At 37.3% G+C, this 25,725-nt stretch overlaps 1 protein-coding gene across 4 annotated transcripts in view; it reads left to right on the forward strand.

The window, feature by feature from the left end:
• filip1.L (filamin A interacting protein 1 L homeolog) overlaps nucleotides 1-25,725 on the forward strand; it is an 89,416-nt gene that overhangs the window by 45,390 nt on the left and 18,301 nt on the right. For all 4 annotated transcript variants that reach the window (XM_018240584.2, XM_018240585.2, XM_018240587.2 and 1 more), the window contains exons 2-4: nucleotides 6,908-7,186; nucleotides 18,460-18,633; nucleotides 19,116-19,294. In XM_018240584.2, coding sequence (XP_018096073.1) covers nucleotides 6,914-7,186; nucleotides 18,460-18,633; nucleotides 19,116-19,294 — 626 coding nt within the window. In that variant the 5' untranslated portion in view covers nucleotides 6,908-6,913. The remainder of the gene's footprint in view (nucleotides 1-6,907; nucleotides 7,187-18,459; nucleotides 18,634-19,115; nucleotides 19,295-25,725) is intronic.

The following is a 25,725-nucleotide window of genomic DNA, read 5'->3' on the forward strand; positions in this document are numbered from 1 at the left end:
CTATGTAAATACATCAGTAAACCCTCAAAGTAATGCTGCTTTGAGTCCTCTGTCAAAAGAAGCACAGCATTTCTTTCCTTCTATTGTGTACACATGGCCTTCTGTATCAGAATTCCTGTTTTCATCTTAATCTCCAGGGCTAGTGCTTGAGCATGCTCAGTTTGCTCCTCTCTCCCTCTCCCCCTCCCTTTTCCCCCCTTTCTCCTCCCATACCTGCTGTAATCTGAGCGCAGAGCTATGAGTGAGCAGAGAGACTAAGTGAAGTCACACCAAGCTAATATGGCAGCTGCTATCCTAAACAAACACAGAAAGCCTCTGGAGCTGTTTACTCAGGTATAATAAAGCATTCTATAGAATACATATAGTGTTAAAGCTTGCACTATTGTGGCTAATCTAGGTATTGGTAATAAACTGGTTCAGTAGCTTTCCTTCTCTTTAAGAAGTTCCATGACCTCACAGAGTATAAAGCACCCGACCATTGGCTTGTGGTTTGTGTATAGAGCTCCTCTGTGACTTCTAATATCTTTATATTTTACAATAGTGCTTGTTATGTACTGTTCTGTATGTTAATCTAACACTCGGTCCAATACCCCAAGAAGTTCTGTATAAACATTCAGCATAACAGCTCTGGCCCACTATTCACACTTAAAACCTACTACTACTGATCCTTAGTAAATAATACGAATACTCCCAAGCACTAGTCTGGGAACATACCTCTAAATTATGTAGTGTTTATATTCTGCCATAGAAATCAGTTTCCATATGTCATAATCCATTTTCTATCTTCACAAATAGAAGTATGGCCAATAATACTCCAGTACTATACACTAGTTTTCCAAATCCTCACACTTTTAGCGGTTATAGGTTTGACTTTCTCCAGACAATAGTAGGCAGGACACATTATGGATATTCAGTTGAGCAATAACACAGCACTTCCTTCCGTCATTCTGTTCAATGCATATTATTGGGAATAAAGTTACACATACTGATAAAAGGAAACATTGAGTGAGGATGGCATTTAAATTAGCTTTTTAATGAGGCAAACATTTGCTTATTATATGATGCATAAAATGCTTGGTGTGTGGGGGTAATAAAAATCCCTGTTTTAAATTTTCCCCATATGTGCCAAATATGTTAGATATATTCCCATTCCTATAGTTTGTATGATTATCCCAATGGGATGACTTATGTATGATGTGATGAAAACCTGAACATGTATTCCCCCTCTTGGTGCCATCAACTGGACCGTGGTTGATCAACATTCCCTTAACAGATGTTGAAGAGGGAAAATATCACACGTGTTTTGCAGCAATGAGAAGGTGTCCCTAGCGATCCATTTCATCACTTCTACCGGGGCTGACCTTTATATTCTTTAACATGGACAACCAGGAAATGTGCTGTGCTATAAACTTTTATTGTTCGAGATTAACGCACACTTTGGAAGGAGATCAAGATAAACATGTTAATATAAAATAACAGCCATTTTAAGTATTATTATGGGAGAAGAATAAAAGTATTGCTCGCCAACTGTAAATCACTGGTTGTTCAAAGGTATTCCGAGAAATATTGTAAATAATTCAGCTGCATGAAGACAGACATCTGAGAATGAATTCTGTCTCTGTAAGCAATTATAACCATGAAGTCATCTTTGGTACGCTTGGGGAAATTTTTTTATTTCTTGTCAGCAGTGTGTTACATTTGTGAAATCATCCAAACCACTCCAAACAAAATCAGTATGGGGTGTGTATGGTTCCTGCCTATTCCGCTTTAAAGCAGAAATCTCGCCTGCAGTAAGCATCTATTTATTAAAGGGTGATATCTAAGTGATAACATTGTCACTGAGTAAACTGTATTGATCACAAATGTCCTTCCCCACTGGCAGCTGCTATTCTTGTCAATGTATACACGCTGCCCTATGACACACTCGGGCTCATTTATCAACACTGGGCTAATTTGCCCATGGGCAGTAACCCATGGCAACCAATCAAATTGCTGCATTTATTGTTCTACTTGCAGCAGGCTTCAAAAAGCTAATCACTGATTGGTTGCTATAGGTAACTGCCCATGGGCAAATTTGCCCAGTGTTGATAAATGAGCCCCACTGTGTTGCCACGAGTGTTGCTCAGGAAAACTGACTTCTGTGTTCTGTAGCAAGATTAGATTTATAGCAATATAACATGTCATAGGGCAGCAACTTGTATTGCAGCAGCAAAAGTCTTAAATTCTCACCAGGTATAATATATATAATAATGGGATATGTTATCCGTAAACCCTTCATGCAGAATTATTCTGAATTACGGAAAGGCTGTCCCTTAAACTCCATTATAATTAAATAATCCAAATTTTTAAAAATGATTTCCTTTTTCTCTGTAATAATAAAACAGTAGCTTGTACTTGATCCCAACTAAGATATAATGAATCCTTACTGGAAGCAAAACCATCCTATTGGGTTTAGTTAATGTTTACATGTTTTTCTAGTAGACTTAAGGTGTGGGAATCCAAATTACGGAAAGATCCATTATCCGGAAAGCCCCAGGTCCCGAGCATTCTAGATAATAGGTTGCATACCAATGAAAAAGCTACGTATAGTGCTGTTTAATATATTGGTTCTATATAAGAATATATTAAGAATAATAATGCAAATAATAATCTAAACTCTTTATGCAGGATACATGTAAACGGATTGCTAACCAGCATGACACCATGGGGTTTATTTAATATTTATCTCATATAAACCAAGCTCGACCACACTCCCATCCCTGATTTTATCTTATTTATCAATAAAATAACTCAAAAAAGTTGGGTAGGGAAAAAACACGATAAAATCGAGCAAAAACTCTGCATTTATGCCCGAATCGCCTGATTTTTTCAGGTTATCGTCTAAAAACCTTGAATTTTTCTGATTATCGGACAAAACCCAGCACAGACCACATATGTTCAAAATGTAAAAGGGATATCTCCCATTGACTTCTACATGACCTCGACAGGTTTGAGATGGCGGATTTAGCTTTCTGATTTTTTGTTTCGGGGTATAAAAAAATGTATGTTTTTTTTCACAAAAAAATTGAGTTTGTGCCCAAAAAAACATGACCACAGAAAACCATGGTTTAGTAAATAACCCCCCTGTGTATTTTATAGTCATTTTACATGATCAGGTAGAAACAAGAACAAAAATGTAACTCATAGATATTTATAAAACTGTTTCAATTGAGACCCTTTCCCTGATTATGGGGGTCATTAAAGGGGTGGTTCACCTTCTTACAACTAGTTATTTTCTGATAGATCACCACAAATAATGACTTTTTCCAATGACTATTGAAGTGTAAAGTGTCATTTTTCACCTTCTGAGGCAGCCCTGGGAGGGGGTGGGGTCGCTGATCCTGTAACCTGTTCTAAATTGATACATTTAGTTGATACATTTGTTATCTTTGTCCCTGCTGAGCAGAATCTCTGGGTTTCATTACAGGCAGCTGTTAGAATTGATACAATAGTTGCTAATACTCCAGAGAGGCTGCTGAGAAATGGATCAACTAAAAAGTTTAGAGTCTGCACCTGAATTACTGAGCTGTCAGACTCAAACACGAACATTCAACTTTAAACTTAGATTTTGGAAAAACAGTTAAAAATAAATAATGGAAAGTAATTGAAAAAAGTCTTTATTTCTGGGGAACAATCTAAAAACAACTGAATTGAAAAAAGTGTTTGGAAGGTGAACAACCCCACAAGTGTAAACTGTAATTTCAATCAGAATCCATAATACCCATAATACAAAAATAAAATAAAAATATATCCTCAGGATTCCAGTGTGCTGCACTTGTCAGGGGGAGGGAGCCAGTGCATTAAAATGAATGCAATTGTGCTGACACTTCGCTGTAAATCAGATGCAATAGCACTGAAAACTGGTCTGCAAAGTAGGGGGTGAGAAGGGATTGCCATGCACTGGGCCCCTATGAAGATTTTTTGCGCGGTGGGGCCCCAGTACATGGCAATCCCTGCTCACTATAGAGGGAGTGGACCCAGTGGTCCAGGGACCCCACGCAGCCACGTGTCTGCTCCCTTTATAGTTATGCCACTGGCATTGAAAGATCAGTTGGTGTCATTTCTGGTACATGGTGCGAGAATAACACGTGTGCCCAATCCTTTAAAAACAAGTACACTGTGTCTATTGATGCAGGGTGCTGAGGGAACCATGGAGCTACAGCCTGGTCTAGAGGTGGTAGAAGCTCCAGGGTTCCTCTGCATCAATAGGTGCAACTGCACTCAATTCAAAATAGAAGGCAGGAAGGACTGAGGGGTGCTGAGTGCAACAAGATCACATTTTGACCTAAGTTAAATCACATTTTGATGTAATACAGCTGCACTTGAGGTCATGAATGACCCCCTTATATATCAATTTATTAACTGCAAGAATTGGTGTCAAAATGTTTATATGATATTGCTATCTGCAGCCTGACACAAATGAACACTGAATCATGAAGCATCATATTTTATTTTGCCCATTTATAAGGCATTATATATATATAGTGAACAAGGATTGCGGCGCTCACAGGGTTTTAGTGAAAAAATAAAAAAGTTTTATTAAGCCTCAACGTTTCGATTACCCACAGGGATCTTCGTCCGGAGCAAAAACAAACAAGATCCCTGTGGGGAATCAAAACGTTGAAGCTTAATAAAACTTTTTTGTTTTTTCACTAAAATCCTGTGAGTGCCGCAATCCTTGTTCACTGCACATTTCTCATGCTGGCACCCAGGTATTAATTTTGTCTACGGAGTGCACCATTTCCCTGGATATATATATATATATATATATTTTATAAAACTTTTTGATATACCCAAAGTAAATGACCATGTAGTAGCATATAAGAGTGAAATAAATTTCTAGCATGGCCCACACAGACTAAGCAATGCAACACTCTCCAGGCAGCGCCCTTCATCTTATTGCCATTCATGTTATAACCTTCAGCATGGACAGCTCTGATTAATCTCACTCCACTGAATTTCTGGTATAATGGATTGTGTAATATGTAAGAGTATATATGGTTATGGAGACCCAGTAGTTTAAAGAACTGAAGCAAAGTTATATTTCTTATTTCATGAGTTTATGTGTTCTATTGACTGTTTAGTTTAAGGATATAAATAATGTTTATGAGATACCGGCGAGGAAAAGCATGACCAACGGGGATGGCATTTAACTATCAACTTAACCCACGCAGTTGTAGGGAGAAGGCAGCAATAAAACTAAGGAAGAGATAATGAAGGAAGGAGAGAAATGGAGAAAAAATGGAGAGCAATAATTATAAATATAAAGCTGGATTACTGAGACACTAAAATACTTCTGTGATTCAACAAGTGATAAAACTGGATTGACCAGAAATATGGGCTTGACAAATGGATCACCCTAAAGTTGCCATAAATATGTTTGAATAGGGGTGTTGTAGACAATGTGCCTGAATGTTTTTTCTTCTTATGTACAATTGTAGATAGATTATAGATAACACCTGTATTCAAGTAAGAATTCCATTTATTCCGAAGTACCAGAGACAGACTAGTTGTGCTTCATATTTGAACACATTTTCCAAGCTTATAATATGGCTACAATATTTACAAATACTATACAATACTTCCTCCATTGTCTGAACCTTATTCCACTGTTTTTCTTTGTTGAACTTCATTCCCATCCCCTATTGCTTGCAAATCTGTTATTTATTGCAGAGATCCAAGCCACAATAAAGCTGTAAAGCAGTACAGTACAAAATGATATCATCCCATGGTTAAACAAAGAGCAGGCATCTGCTCCTAAAATGGAAATGCTATGTGCTTTCTAATTGTATTTAGGTGTAGGTCATCTCACTATGGTAGTAAGCTAAAAACAACGACTTGGATCGCAGCCAGTTTATACTTTAGCGATGATGCAGCTAAACTAAGCAAGTGACTTCCCTGACAGGAAACATATGAGAATGTTTGTTTTTCCATTAAGCAGCTTATGACTGAGTGGTTGATCCGACTCTTCCTTACTGGTTCTTCCTTACTGCATGATAATTGGAAATAACGTTATTTTCCTACAAGCTGCACATGGAAAACGCTTAGCTGTGTTTAATGTTTTCTGCTGGGTGAGACTTTTTTTATGTTTCTCCTATGAAAGATATGTTCTTTTTATAATATGCTTAAATAAAAACCTTACGTTGGTGCGTTTAGGACTTTTTGTTTGAGCTCCCCTCTGTGGTCCAACATTTGGCCAGCTTTACCAACCATACAACCAACCGCTATATAGGGCAGTGAATAAGTGCTCATTTTTATTCTCACCCTAACAAACCTTTAAACTGGTTTTTAAGTAGAGAAAATAGGCATTCTTCCAGAGTATCATTTAAACTAACCTTCAGGCTGCCCCCCCCCTCAGCCACTACTCAGGGCTCCTCTGAGTTTTTGAACTACTGCTTTAAGAGTTGTAAACATTTCCCGTTACTTGGAAACGCTTCAGGTGGGGACCAACATTGCATTGTGAGGCACTGCACATAGGCGGTGTAGGACACGTTGCCTTCACTTAAGTTCTACATATATGGTTGAACGCAACACTATTTTTGACACTTTTCTCTTATTTCTCTATCTTCCTTTCCCCTTTTTCTTTTCTTTACTCTCTCTTCCCCCTATCCCCCCTTTTTAATTGGAGATACAGTCACTTTAGCTTTTTCAAATTAATGGTTCATATGTGGACACCACGTTTCTTGATCTGCTGTGTAGCTACTTTTCTTGTCGTTACTTCAGCCAATATCTTTATGTTGCAATACGTTCTGCAGTCTGTACTGTGTTGAAGAAAATCAATAAAAATTTCAAATTTTAAAAAAAAAAGAGTTGTAAACATTTAATGAAGGCTAAGTTTAATCATTGTTTTTTTTTTTTATCTCTTTAGGTGGGAATGAGGTCTCGAAACCAGGGTGGAGAAAGCTCATCCATTGGGCAGATCTCAAACTGCAATAATGCAAACGTGTTAGATGAGGGAACTGTTAATAAGGATGCCACATACAACACCAAACTGCATGGAAACAAGGAGGGTGATATGAAGGTTTCTGCCACTGTTAAACGGCACATGAAATCTACTGGAGTTGGTGACAGGAAAAACAAGAAACCAAATGAACCTTCAAAAGATGACCTTGTCAGGCTGCTGAGTATTATGGAAGGAGAGCTACAGGTACAGTGATTAATATGCAGTGACACCACGGCTGGAAAATATTATTGTGTAATAATATATAATATTCTTGTGTAACAAACAGAGAGTTACCATGTATGTCTTGGTGTATGCTGTCTAAAGAATATGATAATGAATAGTATTGAATGTCCATAACCAAGCCCAGATTTGTGGAGAGGCCACCAAGGCCCGGGCCTAGGGCTGCAGGATTTTAGGGGGCGGCATGCTGCCCAACCACACCCACATTGGTTCAGAAACACAGGGAATGTGCAGGAGATACAATAGTTTCTTTAATTTCCCGCGTGCCAATCCCCATTGCTCTGGCCCCGATGAAAATTTTAGCAAATAAAATGGAGGGGACAGGGGTGACGAATGACAGCGGGCCTAGGGATGCCCTCTATGTAAATCCGGCCCTGTCCATAACATCTTTTTCACACTGCTAACTTTGTAGCTCCATTTATTATTACAGCCCAAAAGAGGTTGCAGTATAAACAGGGAGGTATTTCCATCTATCACAGGTCTGAGGTTTTATCTGAAATGTGACCAATGAGTGTAATTATATTCACAACAATAATGCATTCATGTATTATTGCAAATAAACTTTAAAGAACAGTAACACTAAAAAAATGAAAGTGTTTTAAAGTAATGAAAATATAATTTTCTGTTGCCCTGCACTGGTAAAACTGATCTGTTTTCAGGAACACTACTATGGTTGATATAAACAAGCTGCTGAATATGGCACAGGATAAACAATGGATAACAGATAACACCATTAAGTTCTACAGAGCTTATCTGCTATCTGCTGTGTAACCTGAGCATTTTCTCCTTTGAATGGCTGCCCCCATTGCTAAACAGCAGCTTATTTACATAAACAATAGTAGTGTTTCTGAAGCAAACACACCAGTTTTACCATTGCAGGGCAACACTGCATTATATTTTTATTACTGTAAAACAATTACATTTTTTGATGTTACTGGTCCTTTAAGAGCCCAGGCTGTGATGTTCAATGTAAACTCACATGAACACAAATATATGACTCTCAGACATAAGCTCAGGGGCCGATTCATCAAGAGTCAAATATCGAGGGTTAATTAACCCTCGATATTCGACTGGGAACTAAAATCGTTCGACTTCGAATATCGAAGTCGAACGATTTTGCGCAAATCCTGCGATCGATCGATCGAAGGATTTTTCGTTCGATCGAACGATTAAATCCTTCGAATCGAACGATTCGAAGGATTTGAATCCAACGATCGAAGGAAAATCCTTCGATCAAAAAATCACAGGCAAGCCTATGGGGACCTTCCCCATAGGCTAACATTGACTTCGGTAGGTTTTATCTACCGAAGTAGGTGGTCGAAGTATTTTTTAAAGAGACAGTACTTCGATTATCGAATGGTCGAATAGTCGAACGATTTTTACTTCGAATCGTTCGAATCGTTCGAATTCGAACAAATTTAACCAATTCGATGGTCGAAGTACCCAAAAAATACTTCGAAATTCGAAGTTTTTTACATTCGAATTCTTCACTCGAATTTTGTAAATCTGCCCCTCAGTGTCTCAGCTTAAAATAATAGTATACGCTTATAATACAGGCACAACAAAAAAAATGTAGCTAATACATAATAATATAATAAATAAATGGCAAATTTAGGTGAACTAATCATAAGCTGAACAAATTGACAGGTTTCAGAATTTCACTGGCTCATTACCAACTTTCAAATATGAGGCTGGAAAATGTTTTGCCAACTTTTTGCTAAATATTTTGAAAAGTGCCTTAAAAACACTTTAGGGCCAAAACATTTTAGGGTTGAAACATTTTAACCTTTCACAAGTAAGTAAAAAAAATGCAGTGTCAAGGGGTCAACCCATGGTCCTACATACAGGACTTAAAGGTCTCACTAGGATTAAGAAACTAGGAATGACGAGGGAATGAAAATTTGGGGGCAACAAAGAGATACCCAAGACTAAAATGATCATCTGCAAATACTACACAGGTATGTCAAAGCAGTATGTACCTGCAGAGAGCCCAGTCAATGATGAGGCCTTGAAAAACAAAATTTAATATCGTTATTTATGTTACAGAGTTAATGTTAATGTGACCTAGAAGGAACTGTGGGCAACCTTGAACTAATGTTTGAAAACACAGAATTTGACAGCTTCCAATACTGTGCCTCGCATTTAGATCCATGACCAATTCTGAATAACAAATCATACACTGAAATTTTGTTCCTTCTAATATTTTTATTTTCAGGCACTGAAACTCTAATGGGGGAATGTAATATGTTTCGCTAGCGAAAAAAACTTGTGAAAACACGCTTGTGAATGTTAGCATCCTTTTTGAAAGATTACAGACCTCAACGACTTCATGGCAAAGTTTGCACTGTGAATGTTTTGTGAACATTCACAGTGTACATAATAAAATTTCGCAATCGCAAAGCGTTTTTTGCTACAAAAATTCCAGAGGAGGTGTTAGCAATAATGTGCAATGTAATATTCTCCAGCGAATGATTTTAGATTTCGGGCAGTGCTAAACATCCGCAAAGACACAATTTAAATAAATTAAAGGGATACTGTCATGGAAAAACATGTTTTTTACACATCAGTTAATAGTGCTGCTCCAGCAGAATTCTGCACTGAAATCCATTTCTCAAAAGAGCAAACAGATTTTTTTATATTCAGTTTTGAAGTCTGACATGGGGCCCAGTCATTTGACTGGTGCCTGCACTTTAGGATGGAATTACTTTCTGGCAGGCTGTTATTTGTCCTACTCAATGTAACTGAATGTGTCTCAGTGGTGCTCAGTTTTGTTCTTAGCTTCCAAGGAGCTGTTATCTTGTGTTAGGGAGCTGTTATCTGTTTACCTTCCCATTGTTCTGTTGTTAGGCTGCTGTGGGGGGGGGGGAGGGGTGATATCACGCCAACTTGCAGTACAGCAGTAAAGAGTGATTGAAGTTTATCAGAGCACAAGTCACATGACTGGAGGCAGCTGGGAAATTGACAATATGTCTAGCCCCATGTCAGTAACAAAATCTGTTTGCTCTTTTGAAAAAATGGATTTCAGTGCAGAATTCTGCTGGAGCAGCACTATTAACTGATGTGTTTTGAAAAAAAACATGTTTTCCCATGACAGTATCCCTTTAAGGAAATGTAAAGAAGTACAGTATGTAGCAAATTTGCACATTATTTGGGGGAGAATGTAGCTCAGGCATATTTGCTTTAGGTTTGTCGATGTTAGGGTGCTGGGGGATGACTACATATGAAAAGAGCATATTTTAATACTTTATTTTCCTTTTAAAATAAATATATCACAAAGAATATCATTTCTGAGCAGGACCTTGTATTCAGTAAAATGAAATCACTGATCAAGAGCCTGAATTCTTTGATAAGGCACTGTACATACAAGTTTGAATGACAAAAAGTTGCTTTCAGTTTTATTTGTTCAGGCTGCAAACCACGGTGAACCAACATGAAAAAAATGCCTTTGTGTCCCACGAGATACAATTACAATTTTCAGTACCTCACGCAAAAATTCTATAAAATGAATATAATACACAAACTAATTGCTACAATAACAAAATGTATGTCGAGTTTATTGGTACTACTGCCTCATTTCCCTATCATGACATTTGGAATTTGAAATATTTCTAGAGTTCTCTAGGCCTTCTTAGCTGATGTAATTAAATACATAAAACATTCAACTACTGAACCAATTTGCTTCAGTTGAACCATAGCAGACACTGAGATGTTAAACAAAGCTCTATTAAGCACTAGCACAATGCAACAGAGATGTTGATTTAGTTCCTTCCAAGTTACATAAATCCAGCCAATTACAGGTAGATCTCTGAACTAACAAAACAAAGCACTTAATCCTTCCATCACTTGCTAATTCCCACCTATTGCTTCCTTCCCCTGTTGTCGTCATCTTTTTATTTTTTTGCTGAGTTGTCATCTCTTATTTCTATTGTACACGGTATATATTAAACACTAGCAGACCATAAGGTGTGTTTTCAGTTAGGGCAGAAGTTCAAGTGACATGAAGAGTTTACTTTCGCTCACATTCAACTGTATTTACTTATGGCTGCTTTATGCATTTGGAAAACTATTTATGCACCTCTTTCATATTCTTGCCTATTTAACAAATGGAAAATGCGAAAATAAATACTTGATCATCCTTTTACCTAAGTAACAAAATACATACTCTACTAAACAGAAGAGGAGGGGGGAAATGTTGTGAACAGGGATCCACAATCTACAGCTCTCCTGTTATTGTAGATCATCAACTCCAGCATCTAACTAGGGCTGCACCGTGGATATTCTTACACAGAGCAAATGCCCTCTTGGCCCCAAACATCAGGCCTGGACTCAAATCTTAACATTTATCTGATGTTGTTTATTGCTCTGTATATTATTTATAATATACACATAATGCAAATCTTTCATACGGGGACCAGCAACTGTCATTAAATCAGATCAAGAGTTTGGATTTAAAAAACCTTAAAACAGGATAAATTCCAAGGAAATCCCTATTACACACGGATCTTTGGTGACCTATATATTAAAATATAAATGATGAAAGAGATGAAATGCTATTAAACCATTTTAAATTATAAATGGCATACAAGTCCATAGTCCCCAGAATCTGTATGGGTATTTGATCAGGTATATCAATTCAGCTTTTATCATCAAGAAAAAGATATTTATTTATCACTTAAAACAGCTATTCTTAATTTATAATTTGGTATTAATCTACTAAATGGGGACTCTGGTGAAGAAGTAAAAAGTGAAAAAAAAAAAAAGATATTGATGTGCCATCTGGTGGTCATCAAGAGAAAATATACAATTCATCTCTAGATGCTTCTTGGTAGAAAAACAAAGGTTATTTCGTAAGAAAACAAATGTTATTTTTAAAGGGGTAGTTATAGAATGTCCTATTATAAGGAACTTTCCAGTTGGTCTTCAGTTTTAGTATTTTATAGCTTTTGAATATTTTCTGCCGCCTTCTGCTTCTTTCTGACTTTTAACTGGGGTTACTGACCCGGGGGACCAAAAATACGATTGCTCTGTGAGGCTACAATTCTTTTGTTCAATTGGTCAATTCAGATCCTAAAACATAATTTAAAATTGAACACCCTTTTAAATTCCTGAAGATACCTAAAGAATATATCAAACAGATAATGTAGAATACTGCTAACTACTACTGCTTATAGAGTCTTCTAAACCAAGTAGAGGTTTTATCTGCATGATCACAATAATACTTTAAAGCATAACAAAACAGTTTGTATGAAAATTCCTAAGGGCGTTATTTACTAAACTCCGAATTGCGAAAATCCAAAAAAATCGAGTTTTTTTAGTATAGAATCGAAATTTTAAAAAAAACGCAAACTTTTCATTATACCGCGAGGATGGAAAAAGTCTGAATCCGAAAATCTGCCATCTCAGACCTGCCGAGGTTGCATATAAGACAATGGGAGAAGTCCCAAAGATTTTTTGATCTGCACTGGAATATAAGTTTTCAGGTGGAAATTCAAAAAAAATTGTAAAATTGCTGATTTGGTCTGAGTTTTTTTGACAAAATATTGAGATAAATTTGGACTTTGATAAATAACCTCCTAAAAGTAACAGAAACAACAAATTATAAATTATTTAGCTGAAACACAAAACTGTAAAGTAATATTTATTATTTTATGAAGATTTTTTCTTTGTGTCCAGTTCTTCATGGAATAGAGCTATACCTTTTAACTCTTTCACTTGAGACTCTGGAGTGTTAAAAACTGGTTAGATAGATAGTCTGGGCAAAATAGCAAATGTTTCTAATATAGTTAATTAGCCAAGAATGTCATCTATAAAGGCTGGAGTGACTGGATGTCTAACAGAACAGAACATTATTTCCTGCTTTTCAGCTCTCTAACTCTGAGTTAGTCTGTGACTAAGGGGGGCTACATGGGACATAATTGTTCAGTGAGTTTGCAATTGATCCTTAGCATTCAGGCTGGGTTGCCAGTTTTAATTTTCAAGACCAACCTAAGTCAGTCACAAAACCAGTCAAAAGCCATTTTAAAAGTAGCCCAAAAATAGTACATGTGCAGTGAAAAAATATACATGAAAAACTGGGATTACTACCATGCCCGGTGCCCACTGTCCTGTTACTAGTATGTTTGATGCTGCCCTCTGTGCCCACTGCATGTGCTTCAACATATGCTGCCAGCTTTAGATTATAGTTAAAACAATAAATACCAAACTATGCAAGAAATGCATTCAGATAACTGAATTAATCCCAAACATGCCTGCAAGATCACTGCATGCCTCCCAACACTTTAAAAGGGGCATTTCATGACAGACGGTTGCAGCTCGCCAACAGACCTGACAATACCTAGCTTCCATGGCCCATCTGTACCTCTCCCGCAGCACTTTGCAGCTCCCCCAACCCGCAGCACTTTCTGTGAGACAGAATATGATGCTCCCACCTACTCAAAGTGTTGCAGGTGCTGACTAGTGGTGTGCCGTGCGGGACGGAAAATTCTTATCCCACCACCTCCCAACCCACACCCTCAGTGAAGTCACAAAATGGGGCGCATCTATAAATTTAGGGGCCAGAAGCTGGCAGTGCTAGGTCGTGGGCGGGGAGAGCAGGAGAAGAGCTCAACCTGGACCCGAAGAATTTGTGAAGGAGCCGGCCGGCAGGAGCCTGTGGGTTTTGGACGGCCCACACATCATTAGTACTGACAGAGCAACATGTCACTTGGCCAAGAAGCAGCTCCAGATGGCCATCAGTCAACTCTGTAGGGGCAGAACTTTGCAAAAACTACAGAAGTGTCCAATTCAATTGCATGCTGGGGGCTGAAGCTTTATTTAAATAGTATTAGCAAACAAAAGTAAAAGAAGAACTACATTACCCAGCGAGCCAGGTAGGGCTTTGAAAATTTTGCCAGTCGCTCCACCCTTTATAAATTACATTTTTGGCTAACTAACTATATTAGAAACAATGTTTTTCTATGTTTTTCTAATGTTCTTTTTTTATACCGAAGCAATATCTCTGAGCAACACGGTGCACCTGATTGGCTACAATGGGTTTCTCTCCCGCAGTTCTAACTTACATTGTTTGCAGGGACCAATGTTTTACGGCTTGACCACCTGCAGGAGCAGGTCCATAACCCTGTTAGTAATTTGCATTGATACTTAACTTACCCGCTCCACTGAAATGTATGGAGGCATCATCCAAAGTCCCTAATATTGTCTGAAGAAGTGGAGCAGTAGGGGTTGGAGCTTGGGTTGAATGGAGTAGGGCAGGCATATCCAAAATGCAACTGGATTGCTTCTGATCTGGGTTGTCATCTCTGGCACTGGTTCATGAAGTAAAAAAACATAAGAGAAGCAAACAAGAGTTGAAAAACACAAAATGCACCAGCATATCCATGCTAGTCAACAAGCCAAATCCCACAATCTGTGACATAGTACTTAATTTACAAACTTAGACTGCTTACATCAGAACCAATCACAATTAAACAGGTTATTCACCTTAAAATTGTAGTATGCTGTAGATATTATCCTCATTTTAAATAATGAATTGTTTTATTGTGTAGCTGTCAGGCTTGACCTTTAAATGCTATCTGGTTGCTTGGGTTCCATTACCATAGAAACTAAGCAGGAATTTGAAAGTCAGAATAGAAGATGAATAGTAAAAAGATACATATTGAAAGATAAGCAATACAAATAAGAGTAATAAAATGAAAGATTCGCAGTTACTTTTTGGTTACTGGGGTTAGTGATAGCACAATAGAAAGGGTAAGAATAGGATAGCTAATAATCTAAAAGCCATACAAATTAAGAACATTAAAAACAACTGAAAAGTTGCTTAGAGTAAATTCATCAATAAAATACTAAATATATATTTAACTGCAAACTTATCTTTTGTTTCCTCCAAGTTAGGAAATCTCCTGAACTGTAGGAATATTGGAGCCATTTAGAAATATTAGGAAATGGAAATATTTTGGAATTACCATTTTGATATAAGTGCTATACACTCTGTTATGATCTGTCCTTTAGAATGACGTATAGTTTTTAAACCTCTAAATGCCAGGCAATTTCCACACTTCATTTTTGAGATGAATTAGGAAAATGATGGATTTAATTTGATGAAACCCCTAATTCAGTTACAGATTTTCCCCATATTCTTTAATAGAGTTTTCTGCCATGAGTTAAGTTTTTCTCATCAAATTGAGTCTGAACTTTTGTATGGAAACCCCAGACCAGATTTCCTATTCTGTACAAATTTTTGTGTCATTTCACATGACTTTAAATGCCTATAAAATACAACAATAATAATTTTCATTAAAAGAAATTGTACAGAAATACAATTATTTTGGAACGCCTCATGTCTCTGGGGTGTGCTAAATATGTACCAAATAACAACTATGTATAGTTTTACTGAGATTCTTGACTTATATTAGTAATACGAATATTTAATATTCAAAAGCCTTAGAATTCAAAAATTTATTTTTAGTGCAAACTAAACTGCAAAACTTTGCTAAAATGAGTGGTTTAAATGGCAGACGTAGACTATAAGGAACAGGCAAGGGCAGAGCAGAGGAAAAATAGGCCATACTTGTAGGATGGAATGGATATAAATTGAGCTAGACATGGTAAAATCAAGGCAGGACAAAACAAGGCTTCAGAGAATTCATAGACAGGAATCAAGCAGAGTCTGAGACAAGCCAAGGTCTGGACAGGTGGCAATCAAGCATAGTCAGGAACATAGAGACCAGGACAGGATACTCAGATTGAAATGACACAAGTCAGAAAAACTTGGCTCAGGATTCTCAGATCAGGATACTATGTTCAGTGCAAAAAGTACGCAGCCACAAGACTCAAGCTCAAAAAGGAGTAAAGAGAAAGGGAACTTCCATGATTGGTTAACCTTATTTAGTCAATAAGGCTGCTGGGATTTGTTACACAACACAGGAAAGGCAGGTGGTAATCCCAGATTCTCCAGAAACTTAGTCTTGTGGATTGTAACTCCCAGCAGCCCTGCACAGCCAATGGTTAGGCACACTTGCAGTAACCAATGAACTGCAGGGATGTCTGTGTATTTAGAATTGTGGCAAGTTTAATTCTTGTACCAAAGGAGCCAAACCCTGCAACACTAAATGCTCCCAAGCCAAACTTCAAGTTAAATCAAATGTACTTTACTAAACATCTGACTGTTGTATCCAGCCCACATATCTTTGTTCTGCTTTTGTTTGCCAGGGCTCCTCATAGATGAAGTCACTATTTTTCTAAAGAGAACAGACCACGGGAGATTTCAATTACATAATTAATTATCTGTTGTCTGGGGCTCCGCCAGAAACTTAGCAAGAAACGTCCCAGAGAAACAATAACTTCTCACTTCTAAATGTTTCCGAGACTTTGTGAACAAAATATATTTATGTTCCTAAAACACAAATAAATTATTTGAAGAGTCTTATTTATTTTCTTTATTTTATTTCTCTTCTTAATGTATCCCAAGCATGAAGATGCCTAAAAAATAGCATTTTTACTCAAGGAACTGGTGGGTCCCAACAAACCTTATTCCCTTTCCCATATAGGCTTATGGTAATACTCCCCCACCCTACTTAATACACCCTTATCAATAAAGCTAATACTAAATGGTTCTGTATATAGTAGACCTGTCTACTAGAAAATGCAGGTTTAATAAAGAAATAGCTAGAACAAGTATAGATATGGGTATATATCATTTGTGTGAACGTAGGGAGGTGTGTGTGTATGGATGTTGGGTTTAGATTTGGAGGGGTTGAACTTGATGAACTTTGTATTTTTTCAACCAGATTTAACTATGTAACTAACTATATAACTATATAACAACCATACTACAAATAACCCTAATGACATATGGGGGCCCATTTACTTAGCTCGAGTGAAGGAATAGAATAAAAAAAACTTCAAATTTCGAATGTTTTTTTTGGCTACTTCGACCATCCAATTGGCTACTTCGACCTTCGACTTCGAATCGAACGTTTTGAACTAAAAATCGTTGGACTATTCGATAATTGAAGTACTGTCTCTTTAAAAAAAACTTCGACCCCCTACTTCAACACCTAAAACCTACCGAGGTGCAATGTTAGCCTATAGGGAAGGTCCCCATAGGCTCCCAAGCAAAGAAAAATCATTTGATCAATGGAATAAAATCCTTCAAATCGGACGATTCGAAGGATTTAATCGTTCGATCTAACGATTTTTCGTTCGATCGAACTATTTGCGGTAAATCCTTCGACTTTGATATTCGAAGGCGAAGGATTTACATTCGGCAGTCGAATATCGAGGGTTAATTAACCCTCGATATTCGACCATATATAAATCGGCCCCTAGTCTAATAGCGCAAGGGGTGTTTTGTTGCCTGTGCAGTGTTGGACTGGGACACCAGGGGCCCACCCATAAACCTTAGACCAGGGGCCCACCAAAAAACCTTAAACCAGGGGCCCACTGTTAGTACTATTATTCTTCCTCTCCTCACTCAACCTCTATTCTGCTAGTCTCTTTTCTTTACATGCTATAATCTATTATTCCATCTATTTAGCCTCTTTTTCTCATAGAAATAGGAAATGAACATAAAATAGGGCAAATGTTTAGCAGCACAAGGGCCCGTTGACACCTGGGCCCACCGGGACTTTTCCTGGTATCCCGGTGGGCCGGTCCGACACTGTGCCTGTGCAAAATCAATCTGTGGCGTCATCATACCAAATGTGACCATCCAAAAAGGAAACTGAGTCAACAGATGAATGTATCAAATGTATGTAACCCTGTAAACATTATCTGGAAACCAGTTATCCAAAAAGCTCTGAAATAGGGGAAGGCTGTCTCCCATAGACTCCATTTTATCCACATAATCCAACATTTTGAAAACGATTTCCTTTTTCTCTGTATAATTAAACAGTACCTGGTGAATAACTTCGTCCATCAATACTCAAAAACCTTCAATAATAAAAAATGAAAACAAATTGCAAATTGTCACTCTCTACATCATACTAAAAGTTATCTCAAAGGTGAACAACCCCTTTAACACACCTTCAGTGTGCACCTACATTGTGGATAGTACACAATGGTGTTTCTTAGCAACTTGTTATACAATATCGGTATTTTTGGCAGACTGAGTGTATTATAGGAGAGGTTCTGGCCAATGAATTTAATTCATGAACCAAATGTCAGTTTATCAAGAATGATGTAAGCATGTGTTATATAATGATCAGTTTCTCTAATCATATCATGTTACATTCCCACAGGCTAGGGAGGATGTTATCCATATGCTAAAGACCGAGAAGACTAAACCTGAAGTTTTGGAAGCTCATTATGGGTTTTCAGCTCCAGAGGATGTGCTCCGAGTCCTGCACAGAGATGCTATCCTTGCTAAAGATAAATCCATAGGAGAAGATGTCTATGAAAAACCAATGGCAGAGGTAACTTGTCATCTAACAATTTGTCCTACAAATATAAAATGTCATTTTATTTAGCATTTTGCTAATCTGAAAATTTACCTTGCAGCAAAAAAATTGAATACAGATACCTGCAGTTTCACAGCTCTTGCCATATTGTGCTTTTGACTACTAAAACATTTAAACATTATAAAAAGGTAATAGCATTGTTTTGCCATTAGTACAGGTTCACTAGCTTATCTACCATTAAGAACAGAGTATTGCCTTTACTGCATAAACTACTAATCAGACAAAAATGCTGAAAAATGAATTGCCCTGTGTAATAATAATATTTGTGTTTTCAAATATTAATCTAACAGATTCGCTGTTTATGTAATAAAAATCTAAATTTATTTTTACGTACATTTTTATTACAACCTTTTAATGATTTTATCAAGTATTTGTTTAATAGGAGAGAAAGGGCAGAAAGTTGGCAAGTTGTTTAGTTTTTCCTCTCTATTATTCAGTTGGACCGACTTGAAGAAAAACAAAAAGAAACCTATCGTCGAATGTTAGAGCAGCTCCTCTTGGCAGAGAAGTGCCATCGCCGCACAGTGTATGAACTGGAGAATGAGAAACGCAAGCACACGGATTATATGAACAAAAGTGACGACTTCACAAACCTTCTTGAGCAGGAACGGGAAAGGTGAGAGTTTGAGCCAAACATGGCTCTATAGCCAGCAGTGATAATCAGCAAACGTACATTTTAATTAAATTGGGCCACAAAGCAACTTCTGGGTTGTTAAGTCATGATAAGCTTCCATCTAGCTGGCTAGGGGGGCTTGTAAAGTCAAATCAAAATATATTGTGTAACTGGACAACTGAAACTGTGACATTGTGGTGCAGTGTTTGTGGTCTTTTTTCCATAACAAATCAGTAGCTATTATATTGTCAGTATTATTAAGACATTTAATGCATTCATGTGAGAGGGATTTTTTACTTTTCCAACAAATTAGGATAATTACCTATTGCGATCTAAGGTCTGATGTTTAAACTCTATACTGTTGCTAAAAACACTGATCTGTTTAATTTTAAAGCAATTTCAGTGGCAGGCTAGGTTTTTTGAAATGCTCGATTTGCATGTATGCTATATACTGTTTAATAAACTCGGAAGGAGCGGAGTTTAATACTAAATAACTTGGTTTCAACATATATGTGCAAAATTGTCTTCAAGCAAAATGTCACTGATGTAAATACTGAATGGATGGAGAAACAATTAACACTGGTACTTCACCATATAGGAGTCTTTGGAAAGAAGCATGCTCTTACTTCACAATTCCAGTTTTTCATGCAGTAGAGACATGTTAGAACTGGACATAGGGAATGATCAAAGCCAAATATTCTAGATATCAGGGATGTCTAAACAGCAACCCTAAATCTGTTCTAGAATTACAGCTCCAGTGATCCCATAATAGCCTTCAGCTGTTAGGGGATAGTTTGAATTTTATTTAAACCACAGCTGGAGTGATCCAGGATGGATATCGACAATATATATGTGTATGTGTTGTGAGACCCAAAAATAGAAGATTGTCAGCCTTTCCCAAGTAAGCCATAATATATAATCTAAAGATAAGGGTACTTCATTCAGTTTGTCCAGTCCATTTTGTTGCCTGTGTACCTGCATACTCCTGCCTCTACTTATTATTTGAGGGGTAAAGACCGCACTAAATATTGTATGTTAAATGAAATTACAGGCATCATGGTACTCAAAAGGTTACTCAGCTAAAATTAGAATCTGTTGGCCAAGTTTAAAGGTTGAATAATTATTTGTATAATACAATAATATTAATAGTATTTAATATAATATTAATAATAATATTAATATTATTTAATATAATATTTTTTGTATAATACACTATATAGTATATCCTCAAATGCTAGAATAACAATAAGGGCTGGTTTATCATATATCGAGTTGCCAATTCTTTTTTTTTTTGATTTGAGAAAAAACACAGCAAGAATAGCAAACATGATTATTTGCAACACCTGCACATGTAGCCACATATCACTGGGTGTACCCATTTATGACTTTTGGCCTTGTTGGCAAACACGAGTGGGGATGAGCTGTATTATGTTTTAAACACAATCACTCTGCTGAACTTTCAGACCAGAAATTTATTTTATATTCTTTTGCCGCGCTATTCTTTTTCCTCACTAATTCTGTGCCCAAGTGACTCTAATACCACAACTGATGTTACATATACTGTAATTTATCTTTCAGAATTCTGTTGACCAGCTTTTCATAAATACTACATATGGAGCAGATTTATTAGAGATCAAGTTGGGGATTCCAGAATTCCATGCAATTCAATCCATTTTTCTGTTTGACCAAACTTTTCTGACTGTCAGGTAGATTTAATTCCTGGGGCGGAAAATTCTAAAAATGTACAGACATTTATTACATCAGCCTATAGGCTAAATATAAACAGTATATACGATATAAAAGTACAGTGGTTTGTGTTATAATGAATAAGGGCACTTACACACAAGGCACCCAACAATACCTGTCCCTTCACTGTTGTTGGAATTGGCACATGTAAAAGACATTACATGTGACAATCCCAGGAAATTACTTAAAAATGCTTCCTTCAGCATTTTAGGGTAATTACCTAGGATCACAGTATGGGTGAGGGCATTTGTTGCTGGCCGATAAAGCACCCTGTGTGTAAAAGAAGTTTTTGAAATGTTTTCCCCTATGTTGCCGTTTTTCCCCAATTATTCTCTCTGCAACATTAAAATATTATTGGAGCTCCAATATGTTCTTAATGAGAAAGAATAAATAAGCTCAGTTAGTTCTTTATAACATTCTACAGTCTTGTCAACATAATTAATCTAGTGCTGATCTGAAAAAAGAACACACTGTCAGATTCATTAAACTGTGCCAATGAGTGGTGAGTGTCATATTTCCCAGTTTACAGCATGTAAACATCACCTGCTATCAGTATCTGATGTAGCATCCTCCAGTGAAATACTAGTTTCCTGCTAGTGAACTCTGGGTAGCTGTGGGTGCAGAAAAGGGATTGAAAAGCAGGTGCACTGCAAAGACATTGGAGCCCAATTGGGAGAATCCAATAGTTATGGATGGTGCACATGTACTAATTTGCATGAAACCCAGAGAAACCTATCTCATTGTAACAGGTTCCAAACAGACCTATTTGTAGCCTACTGCACATCTGCAGTTTGTGCCACTTGGCATATGCTTCAAAAAGTGGCTGATTTATTTGACTGCTCCCTTAAATTAATCAACCCGTATCCTTTCTATAGTGATTAAATGCTTTGATAAAATTGCCTGGCAAAAATGGACAAATCACAGTGATATTCAAATCGAAACATTTAACATACGTACATGTACTGTTTTATGTATTACTTTATTTATAAAGCTCTACAAAGATATGCAGCACTGTACTATCCTACAATATACAAGTACACACAAGGAGACAAGTATATTAAATACAATAAATAGGTATAAGTACATAGAGTACTATGTGATATGAGACACACAGTAAAAAAGAGGTCCCTGTCCCAACATACAGGCACAAATTGGAGAGAAAAAAGTGCACACGATTTGGGCATTGGCAATTGACTGGACTAGACAAAATAATATTCTACTGCTCCATAGGGTGAATTATAAAACCACAAACATACATTTTGCCTACACTGTGCTCTCTGTATATAGTTGTCCTTGTTTACATATGCAATATGCTCTGCGTCTGGGTTGTGTTAGATTCTTGGAAGCCATGTGCTGCAACCATAAGGCAAAAAAGTGTGACTATAAGGACTATTTGTACACTGTGGCATAATTAAGAGAGGCAGTAGAAATCAATACAGAAGATGTGGACAGACACAAAACAAATGTATCATCATTTAAAAAAATAAAGAACAGTCTAAAGAAATACAGAACTTCAGATAACTCAGACAAAGGCAGTTTATTTATGGCTCAAAGGTCGGATTAATAGAGAAAGGGCTGATAAATGACTGAGGGTTTGTTTTCATTCGAACTGAAGCATTTTGAAACACACATGATTTATCGGTATAATACAGCCAAGGTTAATGTTTGGGAATCAGAAGGGAACTCTTTATTACCAGGACCATGCTAATGACATGAGACCATTTCTTTCAGTTTGAGGAAAGAGGTTAATCCCTTTCCCACAGATGTTCTAATGTCTTTTACTGCAGAAAACAAAATGTTGTTTCACTACTAATGGCTATTAGACTGACAGAATCAAATATTGACTGATCCAAGGTGAAATCCATAAGCTTGTTTCAAAAAAAACCATTTGCTATATTAGCAAATTGCAACATGCAAATAACGTTGTTTCCACATGTGTAGCTCTGTGAGTAACCTCAGTGTCCAGTTACACAGACTGAGTAGTGCTGGTTCCGGGAGGTTTCAGTATGTACGATTATCATGTTACAGGACATATCATGTGTGGTTATGATCATAGGATAGACCCTTCACACATCTTAAGAAAATTTTAGGAAAACGTCAGTCCTTTAGGTTTACTTAGGCTAACATTCTTCCTTAGTGAGAGTATACAGTAAACACCATTTAAGAAAATTTTAGGAAAAAGTAGGTCCTTTAGGGTTACCTTCACACAGCCTTCACATTTATTAAAGCTTTCCCTCACCGACATTCTAAAAACTTTTCCCAACATTATGAAAATGTTTCTTGCCTTTTCTGGAGACTTGAAAAAGGAAATAATGATCTGGCTCATTTATCAAGTCTTTTCATCACATCTGCTATTGGTATAACGTTTTTTTTCCTATGGGCTGTGTTGGCTCCAAATTCTGTTTTGGGGAAAAACCTGTTGGGAAATCACAATACAGGTTTATGAGAAAGTCTTTCCTTTTGGTTTTTCACATCTTTCAGGAACACTTCTAGGGGAGAATGATACACAAAGGCAAATTTTCTAACATCTCATGTTTCTTCAGTGGTGATAAAAAATGCTTTCCCCCTAACTTTTGATAAAACTAAAGTTTTAGCAGGGTCTGCTGTACAGCTCCACTTTCTAACTCCCACATAGACAGAGCACACGCATGAGAATAGAGAGGTGAGTCAGGGCCAAGGCTCAAGCTCAACAGATGCAGAATGTTGGAGGCCTGCATTTTTTTCAGGAGGGCCTGGCAGAGGCTAGTTACACTGCTGGGTGCAGATTTATGAAGTTTTGCCCATCTGGGTTCAGGCAAATGATTGCAGAAACTGTGAGTTCAATCAGGTTTTCTGCAATTGTACTGATTTAGCTTGCTCCTGAATGGAGTATCCAAACCTGGACAGGTGAAGCTTTATATATCTGCCCCTAAATATCAGCTGGAGTAGGGTTATGGTTACTATTATTGGAAATGAATCAGGCTTCACCATCTGTAAGTCTTATGGGTATATTTGGGTTTGGCAGACCAAGAGAACAGTAACTGCAAGAATGCATAATCCAAATGTAAAGTTTGCTCAAGGAATTATTGCCTGTGGCTGGCTGTTTTTTTCTGGGCTAGGCTATGACACCTTGTTCCAATGAAAGCAAACCAGGTTACTGGGTTACATTCAATGCTTTGTACTGGCCAAGGTTTGGAGAAATTTCCTGCTTCCGCACAGCCCCTGTGCACAAAACAAGATATTGGTTGATGAGATTGTATGGGAAGAAATTGACTGGCCTACAAAAAGACCTGACCTCAACCCAACTATACACCTGTGTAATGAATTGTAATACTGACTGTAAGCTGGGTCACTCACGCATATTAATATGCTTCTGGCTGAATAGAAGCAATTCCTTACAGCAATATTTCAACATCTAGTGGAAAGAAGAGTAGAGGAAGAACCCGTTCATACTAATATCCATGATTTCAGTATGAGATATCCAGATACTTTTTATAATATAGTGTATGTACCGTATATACTCGAGTATAAGACGTCCAGAGTATAAGCCGAGGAACCTAATTTTCCCTCCAAAAATTGGGAAAGCTTATTGACTCGAGTATAAGCAGAGTATAAGCAGAGTATAAGCCTAGGGTGAGAAATGCAGCAGCTTCTGGTAAGTTTCAATCAAAAAATTGAGGGTTTCTGCTCCCATTGGAGGTGCCGGCGTCTCGTTTTTGGACGCCGGTGACCATTCTTAAATGCCAGCGACTATTCTTGGAGACTATTCTTGGATGCCGGTGACTATTCTTAGACACCTGCGACTATTCTTAGACGCCGGCGACCGTTTTTGCGCTTGACCCGAGTATAAGCCGAGGTAGATTTTTTCAGCATATTTTGGGGCTGAAAAACTCGGCTTATACTCGAGTATATACGGTATATATCTTTCTCAAATTGTCTTTAAACTACGAAAATACCAGCATCTGGATTCAAAGGAGCATTGATCTGCTGCATACATGTACGTTTAGCTGTTAAACTTTACATTTTTCTTCCATGCCAGTTATTATTTAGGGTAGACTTTACTGGGAATGCAGGATACACAAATAACTGATTTCTAAAATATACAGTATATACTTGCATATCTGCTGCAGCTACTGTCTCTGTACAACCTTCTTTTGTGGCTCCAAAGTGAAACCATTTTCTACTGCCTTTCAAAAAGTAGATGCAGAAAGGCATTAAAATGATAATATACACATAGAACTGTGGTACTCCTGTTCCACCCAGGCTGTATACACCAGAAGAGCTGTCAAGGGGGCACATGAAAATGATTGGTACCCTATTAACATTTTGGCTTGTTACCCACATTCTTTGCTGAACACCAGTATGAAATCCCCAGGCCAGTACCTGATTGCCTCATTCAGCCTAAAAGGTCCTAGAGAATAGGGATGAACTGGACTCTGGAACAGTCAGGTTTATAGTTATCAGGTCCCAGCTACAGCAGCTTCACATCAGTTACTTTCTATCAGGTTGCTGACATGTACTGCATGAGGTTTTAGTCTTTAAAGAGGAAAAGGGCAGGTGTTTTGGCCTCAATAATTTCACTGGATATAGTACTTAAAAGGTTTGTGGCTATTGCAGTTCCATACTAAATTCATGTAAAAGGAGATGTGTTTTTTATAATCTATTTCAGTTGCATCAATAAAGAATTAATGTTATTGTCCATAGCGATA

This window comes from Xenopus laevis, chromosome 5L, assembly GCF_017654675.1.
Source record: "Xenopus laevis strain J_2021 chromosome 5L, Xenopus_laevis_v10.1, whole genome shotgun sequence".
NCBI classification, from domain to species: Eukaryota; Metazoa; Chordata; class Amphibia; order Anura; family Pipidae; genus Xenopus; species Xenopus laevis.